We start from the raw sequence: 12,750 nt of genomic DNA on the forward strand, positions 1-12,750 counted from the left end.
ATAGCAGAGATGAGCTGAGAGCTAAGAGGATTTGGGGGGGGTTGGTATACAGAGGGAGATAAGGTTACATATAAGGCAGCTGCAGCACATTTGGGTTAACTGAGTTGGCTTTTTTTTCCCCAGAGCACAGCTAAGTGAGTTTGGACCCTGGAACCATGAGTGGGTGCCCCTTCACAGGGAACAAATACTTGTGAGTTACTATTGTCTTTATTTTGTGTTAAAAGATATAAAGTTAATGTAAATTTTGGAGAGGAATTAATGATTATCTGTAAATAGACTGCTATAGCTATCCCTAAGGGAAGGGAGAGTGAACCTTCAGGGAAGGGCTGTGTGATGAACTAGATTTAATGCTACCAGCTATTACTGCTGTGACAAGGTGCGTGTCAGGTGCATTCTTTTTCATAAGATTGCTTTAGTAGTTCATTTTTTTCATCATTTGAATTTTAGTGAATTTTAATGAAATGACAGATATAGCAATAGTTCTTTAATTAAATAGCTTACATATTTTTTTTTGCTTTTCTTCTCAGATATAAATTTGGCAACCTATCTTTGAAAGATGAGAAAGGTGACGAATCGCAGGAGGGAATAAATAAAGCCAGCAAAGGTGGGCTTATCTATGGAGATTACCTGCAAGTAAGTGTAATGATTTGAGTTTTACTGTTCTGGATGCTTGGAAGACTTGAGTAAGGACACAAGATTGGCACTTCTTCCTTCATGCACTGGCAGTAGTTAGTTGTACTGGCAAACCTAAGCCATGAAGTGATGCAGCACAATACTTTATTTGATCTGATAGTTGGCAGTTTTTCTGCAAATCAGGCGGCCATGTGCAACTTTCCCCAAATTATTGCATGAAACTCCTTAATATTTGGTTGGAAAATTACATTCCAGTAATGTAGGGTATGAAAAGAAAACAAACAAAAAACAACAACCACCCAAAACACAGCTAGAAGTAATCAAGAAATATGTAAAAATAAAATGTTAGAAGTGATAAGACAACTTAGACATTTGCTTTTATTTTCATGACAGCAAGAACTGAAATGAGTGGAATTACTCCGTGCTTGTGAACAAGCAATTAATTTGTTGACATATAATACAGAATCTTGCAAAGATTTCTTTTAAAGCAGCTGTGAGATAATGAATTTGACTCAATCAAAAATTACTGATGCCAGAACTGAAATAACTAGTTCAGCTTCAAATCACAGCTCTTGCATAGTTACGTATTATACAGTTACAGAATTTTCTATCAGAAATCTCTTGCACTGAATATGTCAGTATTGATATCAGATCTGGAGAATGCACTGTGTATTTTGTGTTCTCCTTTTTTTTATGTATGTATTCAAAAATCTTAAAATGATTTTCCAAACTTTTTCACTTGATGAACCTGAATGCTAATTTCAGATTATTTTCTTTTTTTTTAAATTATAAAGAAACTATTTATTTTAGCTTCTCATACAAACTGGATTATATTTTTTTTTGCCTTAAATATAAGCCCTACACAGTAGGAACACCGTGTCTAATAGCAGAATTGAGAACTTTACAAATAATCTTTTATTATTGTTATTTTTAAGTTGAACAAAATACTGAATGCCCAAGAGCTACAGAGCGAAAAGAAAGGAAACAAAATCCACGATGAGCATCTTTTTATTGTGACGCATCAAGGTAAGCAGGCGAGAGGATTAGAGCAATGGTGGTTTGGCATTCTTGCTGCAGGAAGTTACTTAACATTGACAAGTGCTATGTGTAATTTGTTTTCATTTTTCACCTGGTTGCTGCAATTATCTGTCTTTTTATGTGTGTTTATATTTGTATATATCTCTGGATGTTTTTTTAGGCTGTAATGAACTCTATGCTTACGAAGTCGTAACTGTAAAGTTCAGATTTGGAAATCAAGAGTTTGGAGACTCTCTTTCTATAGAAATTCAGGTGGAGAAAATATTCCTAGCTTGAGTAATAGGATGCTAAGCAGTTTATTGTAGGCAAGCTTTATATATTTTGGTTTGTGGCTTCTCTGAAACTTCAATCCTGCTTTACCCATTGAGAGGCACTAGAAGTCAGCACAATGGGTAGATGTTCCCTACCTGCTCATATCCACATGGTTTGCAGGCACTGATTGAATGACACTTTCCTGTTGTTGATACGAAACCTGTAGATGTCATTGAAGTTGTGAGCAGCTCTGGGGTTATAATGGGATGCCACTGTCCTGTTGCTAAAGTTGTACCTCAGTTTTTCACTTTCCCCTCTTGTAATCTACATTCTGTACATCTATTATCTGATGTGGAAAGTATGCTTTGTAAAGTTCTGTTTCTGCTCTTGATATAGATTACTTCATAGAATAGCTTTGGTAATGGCCAACACACTAGAAAAGGCAATACTTTTTGATATCAGCACTTTTTTATGCACCAACGTTGTAAACGTAGTTTATTCACTTCAAATCAGAAAGTAAGAATTTTTCCTCATCTTTGTGAAGAAAAAAAGAAAAAAAAAAATGCTGAAGTTATTGCTAACAATGGCTTTATTGTTTTAGCTTATGAACTTTGGTTTAAGCAGATTCTGTGGGAGTTGGACTCTGTTCGGGTGATCTTCCAGAACGGACATGTAAGTCAAGTAAATATTCATTCTGGTAAAATTAGGACTCCTCTTTCTTTGCCTCCCAGCCTGATGTATGTGAGTTACATATGGTTGGTGCTTTTTTTTTTTTTTTTTTTTTTTTTGAACAGCAACCAAAAGAAAAAAAACATTGGCTGTATTGCTCTTCTATCCTCATAGTGTGCACTTATACAGAATCCATTTTCCTCACCTTTTGCATAGATGCCTCTCCAAGACCAGTTTCACTGGCCAAAATACTCTCATACTTTCCTACCAGTACTGGGAAATTGCAGAAGATAATTTGGGTATATTTTACTGCTGATAAGTCACGCTTGGATGCAAAACTGAAGATGGGCTAACAGGTCTATTTATGCTGACTTGTCAGTGTCTACCTTTATTTGAATTTTTGAACTCCAGTATCTGCTACATGAAAGCAAAACTATTTGCAGTAGCAATGTATTGTGAAATCCAACAGAAGAGCAATAATCAAAATCATTATGTATAATTACATGACAATTTTGTAAAATGACAAATATAACAGAAGCATTTTAAACAACTCTAAACATTTATCCAACACTAAATGTCATATACACATGTCATAACTACTGATAACAAGACAACCCTCCAGACCTAAAATGCTCACAGAAAAATGCTGACTGCATGTAATACCTTGAATAACAACCTGAGTTTGTGTATGTGAAGAAAAACTTGAAGTAGACCAGACTTTATTTCAGAAAGGAGGAGTCTTTTTTCCTTATAATGATTGATGAAAATGTTCTTTGTTGCCCTCTGCAGTCATAATATTCTTGGCTTTCTTCAAATTGTATCAAAATGTATTTGATCGTAATCAATTCTTAATAGAATAATTTTTATTTATTTATTTTTGTGATAAATGAAAGCTGTCTTACAATCAAAACTTGAAATGTCAATGTTAAGGTTAATAGCAAAGCAAGACTATTAAGGAAAAAATTTTCATATTTCATTTTTATAGCTTGATATTTTCTGGTTGTTTGCCCTGGTCTCGGACATAAAAATAGGATTGAGTTAATAGGAATCAGTGAGAGAAAAATGGATTTAAAAAATTGAGTATTATACTTTCAGTTAAAATCAGAGTCTATTCAATATGAGATTGTTTTGCTGTTAGGGGCTTCACGTGGAAAATGACTTGAAAGCTATCATGTTGCATAACAGTGAAAAGATGTGAAATAAATAGAGAAGAGAACGCTGCTTTCTGTTGGGTCATTATATTTATTTCTTATTAAGGTAAGAGATGAGAGGAATATGCTGAAGGTTATTACTCGAATGAACAGAATTTCAATGATTCTGAAATTACTTGTGGAACAGTTCTCAGTTTTGGAAACCATGACTGCACTGGACTTTTTTGATTTCAGGTAAATACTTACTATTTCTCCATAGTAATGCATGGGGTAGTAACTCTTATCCTTTGAGCTGGTTGTGAATTTAAGCAAGGACTTGCATGTACCCTGGCAACTTGTAGTACCTGATTTGCTCAACAGGGTGAGAACAAAATCATAGAGTACTTTGTTAGAAAGGGACCATTAAGATCACCCAGTTCCAGCCCCTCTGCTATAGGCAGGGATACCTCCACTAGAGCGGGTTGCTCACAGCCTCATCCAACCTGGCCTTGAATGCTTCCAGGGAGAGGGCATCCACAAGCTCTCTGTGCAACCTGTTCCAGTGCCTCACCACCTTCACAGTAAATAATTCCTTCCTAATATCTAGTCTGAATCTACCCTCTTTCAGTCTAAAAACCATTCCCCCATATCCTGTCACTACATGTCCTTAAAGATTCTTTCCCAGCTTCCCTTTAGGCCCCCTTCAGGTACTGGAAGGCTGCTCTAAGGTCTCCTCAGAGTCTTTTCTTATCCAGGCTGAAAAGCCAACTCTCTCAGCCTGTCCCTGTAAGGGAGGTGCTCCAGCCCTCTGGTCATCTTCATGGCCCTCTTCTGGACCTATTCCAACATCTTGATGTCCTTCTTGTGTTGGGGGCCACAGAACTGGGAGCAGTACTCCAGGAGGAGTGTCAGAAGAGCAGAGTAGAGGGGCAAAATCACTTCGCTCTACCTGCTGGTCACACTTCTCTTGATGGAAGCCAGGATACAATTGGCCTTCTGGGCTTCAAGTGTGCATTGCTGGCTCGTGCTGAGTCTTTCATCAACTGGCACCCCAAATTCTTCTCATGTCATTCTCATTCCAGCCTGTATTTGTGCTTGGGATTGCCCTGAGCCAGGTGCATAACCTTGCACTTGACCTTGTTGAACTTCAAAAGGTTGGCATGGGCCCACCTCTCGAGCCTTTCCAGATCCTTCTGGTTGATATGCCTTCCCACTAGCATGTGATCTGCACCTCTCAGCTTGGTGTCATTTGTAAACTTGCTGAGGGTCAATGCCACTGTCCATGTCACCTACAAGGATGTTAAATAACACTGGTCTCAACACCCGTCCCTGAGAAACATCACTCGTCACTGATCTCCACTTGGACATTGAGCCATTGGCTGCAAGTCTCTGAGTGTGACCATCTAGACAGTGGATTCCTTATCCAGTGAGTGGTCTATCCATCAAATTGATTTTTCTCCAATTTGGTGACAAGGGTGATGTGTGAGACACTGTCAAATGCTTTGCACGAGTCCTGGTAGATGACATAAATTGTTCTTCCTCTATGTGCTCATGCTGTGACTCCATCATAGAAAGCCACTAAGTTTGTCACTTGCCCTTGGTGAAGCCATGCTGGTTACCATTAATCACCTCATCTTTATTTTCTTGTGCCTTAGTAGGGCCTTCAGGAGGATCTGCTCTGTGATCTTGCCAGGTGCAGTGGTAGACTGACTGGCCTGTAGTTCCCTGGATTTTTTTTTCTTTTTTTTTTTTTTTAAACAATCATTGGGAACTTCACCATACTGCCATGACCTTTCAAATGGCTTGACCTTTCAAATTGGCTTGGCAACTTCATCCGCCAGCTCCCTGAGAGCCCATGGATGGATCTCATCAGGTCCCGTGGACTTGTGCACCTTCAGGTTCTTTAGATGATCTTGAACCTAATCTCCACTGAGAGAGGGTGGATCTTCCTTCTCCCAGTTATTACCATTGCTTTCTTCAACTTGTGCAGTGTGAGTAGAGCCCATGCTGGTGAAGACTGAGTCAAAGAAGTCACTAAGGACTTCAGCTTTCTCTGTATCTCTTGTGACCAGCTCTCCAATTAACGTGTGTCAGAGGTAAACATAGCATTACTGAGCAAAGTCAACTGAGCTTGATTGCAAGACCAGCATACCTTGCAGTGAAATACAAGTTAACTTCTGATGCTTGCATGTGCTGTGTTAAATGTTTTCAGACTTAATAATAATAATAATAATAATAATTTAAAAAAAAAAATTCAAATTCCAGCAGGAAGAGTAGAAATGCTTCCTGGTTCTGTTAACAATTTACTCAAAACTTACCACTGCAGTTGCAGCCATATTCTGTGACAAATCATGAAAGTGGTAAGAGAAGTGCATTCTCTATATATTGTCAAATACATCATTATACTGTCTTGGGCGGACAGTATTTCCTAGCTTCCCAGTGTTGCTTCAAGAGTCTGAAGTAATGCTGCTTTCTTCTTATTCCTCTCCAAGAACTTCTGCTCTCAGCTGCCCAACACATTGCTCGGTCAACTTGTTTGTAGTTCATCTGCCTTCTTCACGGACCATCTTTGGGATCAGTTGGTTTTCCTCACTTCTGACATGGCATTTCTTACCTCTTATCTCACAACCAGCTCCTTCCACTACCATTTGACATCTTCATATGCAATTCACCATCTGTCTTCCTACTCCATTCTGTGTCCCTGACCTGCCTGACTCGTGCACTTAGTGCTTTCCAGCATCCCTCCCCCTTCTGCATTGCTTTAGTACCATTTCCCCTGTCTTTTAGCGCTCTCTAACCGAAAAGCACATGAAAATACAACTTGGCTTCCACTGGAAGTTTGGAACATCTGTGTCTTCTACAGCAGGAGAAATACATGAGCTGCTAATCTTCTGAGGAGTCATTGCTTATGATTTTTCAACAACATACAGTAATATGAAGCAAGAAAATACAAAAACAGATATATTACCTGTTTTTTCTAACTCCTCTATTTGCAGTTTGGAGTGTGTTACAATTACCTAGCAATGTGGGATTCCGGATCAATTTCATTAATCAGTTCATATAATGTGTTCACACAATTCAGCCCAGAAAGAATCCTGTTAATAAATCCTTCAGAATAATGTTTTGAAAAAGATTTAGTAAGTTTGATTTATTTCATACATATCAATTGTTCATAGGTATGACAGGCCTATTTAAAAGGCATTTAATGGCACTTTAGAGATATTGAAATTTTTCTTATGTTTATTTGGGGTAAAAGCTACTTCTGCTGTCCAGAAAGAAAATGATATTCACTGATTTTTCTTTTGTGAAACACATTCACAGAGCTGCCACTTTAAAACACAATATAAATGTGTGTATATGTATGTTTGTATATGCACTGATGTATCAACTTTCCTTTTTTTTTTAGCCCCCTAATTGCAGGCATACCAAAATTTTCAATTATCTATTTGATGTTCTTCAAATATGAGATACATAGTTATTTATTCAGCTGAGAACCAAAGAACTCCATGGTGGTAAAATAATATCCTATATTTTTGTATGTTTTTCTCTTCTGTTCCCAAAGAGACTACTTAAGCCCGGCCTCAGGTTTTCAGAGCCTGCAATTTCGTTTGCTAGAGAACAAGATTGGTGTTCCCCAAAGCCTGAGGGTCCCCTACAACAGAAGGCATTATCGTGATAACTTCAAGGGAGAGGATTATGAACTACTGCTGAAATCAGAGCAAGAACCAACGCTTCTGCAACTTGTGGAGGTAATAATATTTGGCTGAGACCTTGCTTAAATGTTTTACCCTTTCCCTTGAGAATGTCCTTCGCTGTTATAAGTGATAATCTTTTTTCCTTGAGAGAAGCAAGAATGCTGACAGGTTTCAAGTAAATCACATTTTGAATTCTTATCAAAATTGGTATGAAAGAGTTGGCCATTATGAAACCAACTGATTATTTTTTTCCCAGCTGTTACTCTTGTCTGAAAAACATAACTTAGCATAGTAAATAGTAAATGACATTGCAGAAATCCGAGTTGTCTACAAATATTAATGTATCGGGTCATTTGCATTGTTTTTCATAACTACAAACCTTTATAGAAGAAAAATTTTTAAATATTCCAATGTTGGTGAGGAGTATTAGGCTATAAAAAAAAAAAAAAAAAAAAAAAAAAAAAAACAAAATGCCAACCCAAAATGAAAATGAAAGAAGGTCAACAAGTGTTTCTTTCCAACTTACCTTGATTTAATGTCCTTGACTGAAAACTGCATTGCTCAAACACGGCAGTTTCTTTAACTCCCTTGTCCTTTTCACATGCAAACTTCTAAAGAACAATGTAATATAAACCTCAATAAACACAACTATGTCTCTATGAAAAAATTATGCTTTCATTCGATGACACCCGCTACAGAATGTGTAAGAAATCTTTGTAGATTTCCTTCTCTTCCTGGTTGTCTTTGGATAAGAAGGAGCTAAATAAAATTATCTTTAAAAGGAGTGTGACCATGCAGATTTTGACTTTTTTCTCCTTATTTCATGACTATTGTTAAAAGGAAATCAAAGAGGCTGCTAACTGCTATGTGCATTTTCATCTTTCATCTACATCACACATTCTGATATAAGCTAATGTCAGATGGTGTGAACAGTATTCATGCTGATCAGATAAAAACCGGCTATTCTAGCAGATGGTTCTATATTTTCTGACATTTATCTTAGTTTATTCTGTATATGTGGAAGAACATTGTTTCATTAGTCTACAAGGGAATGAGTTTTAACAAGAGAGCATTTATCTTCTAACTGATAATTTAACTTGTAACCTATGTGTGTGTTTGCATGGCATCATTATACAGGCACAAATCTTCCATGTGGACATCCTTACTCCAGTTAATTTGCACCTGCATGAGTAATAAACCAGAACTATAGCAATGTAATTTATATTGCTATAAACTGTAATTCTAGAGTATCGTGTTTTCATTATGAATAGTTGAACACATTATTATTGTTAAAGGCATGGCTGGAAAGAACTCCAGGACTTGAGGCAGAAGGATTTGATTTCTGGGGCCAATTTGAAGTGAATATTTTAAAAGGACTGGAAGAGGAATTTGCCATAGTACAGGTATGTTCTGTTGATCCAACTATATGCAGAGACAGCTAGAAATCATGTTCTTTTAATTGGCATTTTGGCCCACTCCTGGTTTCTCACTTCATTTAATCTTTGGCAGTCAGTGTTGGCAAGAAGCATAAAAATCACCAGGAAATCTCAGTAAGTCTATAATTTGACATCTAGGAACACCTCATGCATGTGCAATGTGGATTATTTTGATCACAAAAGAAAAGGGAAAGTATCACAGGAAGAAAATTAATCTTACTGAAACTGTCACCTTGAATGCTTGCATCTGAAGTTCAGAGTAAAACTCCACAAAGTTTGGGCCTACAAGTAAGGAGTGTCACTGTATACTGACCTTTACTACTTCACAGTACATGGCACTTAGCTGCTGTGTGACCATCTGAATCACACTGGCAAAGAAGCACAAAAACTATCCCCAAGTGCTGTAAAGCCTGTAGGTATAACAAGGACATTTTTAAACTGAAGAAACAGTATAACATAAGAATATACTAAGTTCCTGAGAATATTCTTACAGCTTTCTGATTTATCCAGCTTTTCTAGTTAAGTTTTCTAACCCATAGCTGTGCAAAATGTCCTGTTTCTGCCTTGAAAACTAAGAAATAAAATAATTAGACTCCAAATGAATTAAGATTAGCTTAGTTCTGAAGCTTCTAAGAAAAGCGAAGATGTAAAGAAAAGTGATGTTAGTTTGTTTGAACATCTATTCATATGAATTGCGTTGTATTTAATTGCACAGTTTCTGGTAATTCTTTTTTTTTCTTCTTTCTTTTTTTTAAAGAACAGTGACTCAGTGACTTGCCCACCTTATTTGACAATACAGTTCTTACACTTAAAGTGTAAACTTACAGAGTGTTTAGATGAAAATAGAGGTTAACTCATGGGTCATTCAAAAGCCTGATTTTCCCTACTGAATTCTAAAAAAAACAAAACAAAACCAACCTTCTTTTTGATTTAAATATCAAAGGCCAAACCAGAATCAGAAGAAAAAGAGGACTTGTTATCTGAATTTCAAAAGCAGAAGGATATATTACTTTCATTATTTGATGAAAAACGGCATGAACACCTGCTTAGTAAAGGTAGAGTATATTAATATACATATTTGAATTTTTAAATATGATAAATACAGAATAATCACACAATAGCACTACATTTTCAGGATAACCAGCAACAAACTAAAGATATCTGTATTTTGCAGGAGAAAGAAGACTGTCTTATAAAGCTCTGAAGGGTGCCCTAATGATCTACTTCTACAGGTAATGTTATAAGACGTATCAAAGTACTTTCAGTGCTTGTTGGCAGCTGGAAAGATGGAAGCGAACTGTTATCCAAAGTGTCCTAGAAAGTTTTAAAGCATTTTCCAACCAAGAATTGAAAAAGACAGATTAAAACTTAATTGGCTAAAGTGCTTGTTAGAATATCTACTGGTATTTCAATACCAGCTTGGGAAAAAACACATGTTGAGTGTCTTTTGTTGCTGAAGTGATAGTTAGAAATATATAGCTCATCATGAGAGGTCTTACTGTTCTCTTTCATTTTCCAAGAGAGGAGCCCCGCTTTCAGGTTCCATTTCAGCTTCTCACCTCTCTTATGGATATTGACGTACTCATGACAAAATGGAGATGTAAGTTGCACTCTTTTATTGAGATACTCTTTGATTTAAGTAAACTGTTCTATTTCACATTCTGAGACTCATACCTAGAGTTTTAGCATTGAGCTTCTGAGTTTGTCCTTTAAAAATAACTTTTTTTTTTTTTGTACTTTGGCCAAGAGGAAAGGTGAGCAGCTTCCTCTGTGATCAGTAGATATATAGGTAAAGCTATCACTTTCATGACATGTTTTAAGCTAAGCGAAAGATTTTTAGGGATAGCAATATATTTTCCCAAAACCTCACCGTGATGACTGTTCACATGGAAATATTCCTTCTGCTCTTTCCCTATCTACCTACCTACCTTTCCCGATCTACCTACCTTTAGATAACTACAAATTGATGTGTTAATTCTGTATTAACAATCATTTTATGTTAGCTGACTTGAGTGGCATACTTAACTCCTACCTTGCTGAAGATCTAGTAGCTCATCTCTCTGTAGCCTCTGATAATGCAGTATTCACCTTGATGTGACCCTTTGTTTATTTTTTAACGCTGGCTATGTGCCATGCCCTTTGTATGCACTGTTTAGATAACCATGTCTGCATGGTGCACAGAATGATTGGCAGTAAGGCTGGCACAGGAGGATCATCAGGCTACCAGTACTTGCGCTCAACAGTGAGGTAAGAATAATGCCTTTTACCTACCTTGATGTTGTTCATGGATGTTGTACTGCTGGGAGATAGATTTCAGACAGCTCACTAAAAGTTAGAGCCATCATTCCTCTTTCGGGACTATACTGAGCATTTCCCATCCAAGTTGTACATTTACATATCAGGTTGATACACGTGAATTCTAAGTCTTTTGTGGCAAAGGGCTTTGATCACTCATGCAAAGTGCATTTACAATTCTCAGTCAAGGGATTAGACATTACTGTGATAGGAAATAATGCAGCATTAATATTGTTTACCTTGTGTGCTTTCCAGCCCAAGTTAATACGCGATGCAGGACGAAAGTTAGTCCCGCATGCTGTGCAACTGAGTTTCTTTATTTCTTAGTGTGACCTCTAACTGTATAAACTAAGATACATAAACTTAGTTAATACCCTCTGGCTGTGCAGGTGAAAATCAGGAACATCTTCTGTTGGATGAAGCAGAGAAGGAATTTAAAAGAACGGAGGAACTGTCTTTTCTTTTTTTAGTGGATGGTTTTGAACTGAGCACAGAACTCCCTGAACGGTCAGAACTTAGACAAAATTTTGAGCATTTCAGCAGAAAGATGCAGCAGTAGCTCCTTTAAATCTTATCTGCTGTGCTCTAGAGACAGTTAGGACTGAACCTTGAACTGAACTTAAACTCTGGAATACTAAAGAGAAGAATGGTTAGTGCAGAAACATTATTAAATATGTGAGGGTATGGTACCTGAGGATTTCAAAATTGTGGCCCTTCCGCTGGCATGCACAGCAACATCAATCGTTCCAATTGTCTTTTCCAGTGACAGGTACAAGGTGTTCGTGGATTTGTTCAATCTTTCAACATTTCTAGTGCCAAGACACTGGATACCAAAGATGAATCCAACGATTCATAAATTCCTTTATACAGCAGAATACTGTGACAGCTCCTATTTTAGCAGTGATGACTCTGACTGAACTATCTAGACTGGTTGCTGCGAAGAACTTCAGAACATTCACCCTGAACTATTCCTGATACTGTTCCTGAACTATAGCAACTGTTCTCATCAGCGTGGGTGTGTAAATATTTATTTATGTACGACAGAACTAGGTGAATACTCCACTTGACTTATTGAATAAATTTAATTGTCTGTAGAGAAAATAATCTTGCACTGATTCAGGCTCTATTAAAGAAAAAAAATCCAGTTCAAACTAATGGCTAGCTAAATTGAATGTTTTTATCTAAAAATCTATACTTGGAGACAGGAAAAAATTATACAGATTATCATCATCACATCTTATATGTACATATATTTCTGTCAGTTTACTTAATGGCTGTTAGTAATTTACTTTGAGTTGAAGATGTAATTATTCTCATCAACTTAAGATGATAGAGAGCTGTAGAGTTCCAAAAGAAATTTCAGGTTATGATCTTCAAAAGCTGGATTTTGAACAAATATCCTGAATCTGCGGAAACCCAAGCCTCTGGAATTTTCTTACAAAAGAATATAAAGGCCTTAGAAATACTGTTAAGAATAGTAGAGATAAATGCCTACTTCACGCTTCAAATAAAGCAGTATTCAAGTTGTTCTTTTGTTGTCTTCTTCTAAAACAAGCATAACATTTGCACAACAATATGACAGCTGTTTAGAGTATTTCTTTA

General features: G+C 36.8%; 1 protein-coding gene across 1 annotated transcript; it reads left to right on the top strand.

Annotated features, from left to right (window-relative positions):
* The first annotated feature begins 77 nt into the window (after positions 1-77).
* TDO2 (tryptophan 2,3-dioxygenase) lies at positions 78-12,674 on the top strand. Its single transcript, XM_048942940.1, has 12 exons — positions 78-190; positions 528-633; positions 1,569-1,659; positions 2,525-2,595; positions 3,850-3,977; positions 7,285-7,471; positions 8,713-8,820; positions 9,797-9,908; positions 10,028-10,085; positions 10,374-10,453; positions 11,010-11,100; positions 11,912-12,674. The coding sequence occupies exons 1-12, from the start codon at positions 156-158 to the stop codon at positions 12,063-12,065; spliced, it is 1,221 nt and encodes a 406-aa protein (XP_048798897.1). The 5' UTR covers positions 78-155; the 3' UTR covers positions 12,066-12,674.
* The last annotated feature ends 76 nt before the right edge of the window (positions 12,675-12,750 follow it).

This window comes from Lagopus muta, chromosome 4, assembly GCF_023343835.1.
Source record: "Lagopus muta isolate bLagMut1 chromosome 4, bLagMut1 primary, whole genome shotgun sequence".
Classification (NCBI taxonomy): domain Eukaryota; kingdom Metazoa; phylum Chordata; class Aves; order Galliformes; family Phasianidae; genus Lagopus; species Lagopus muta.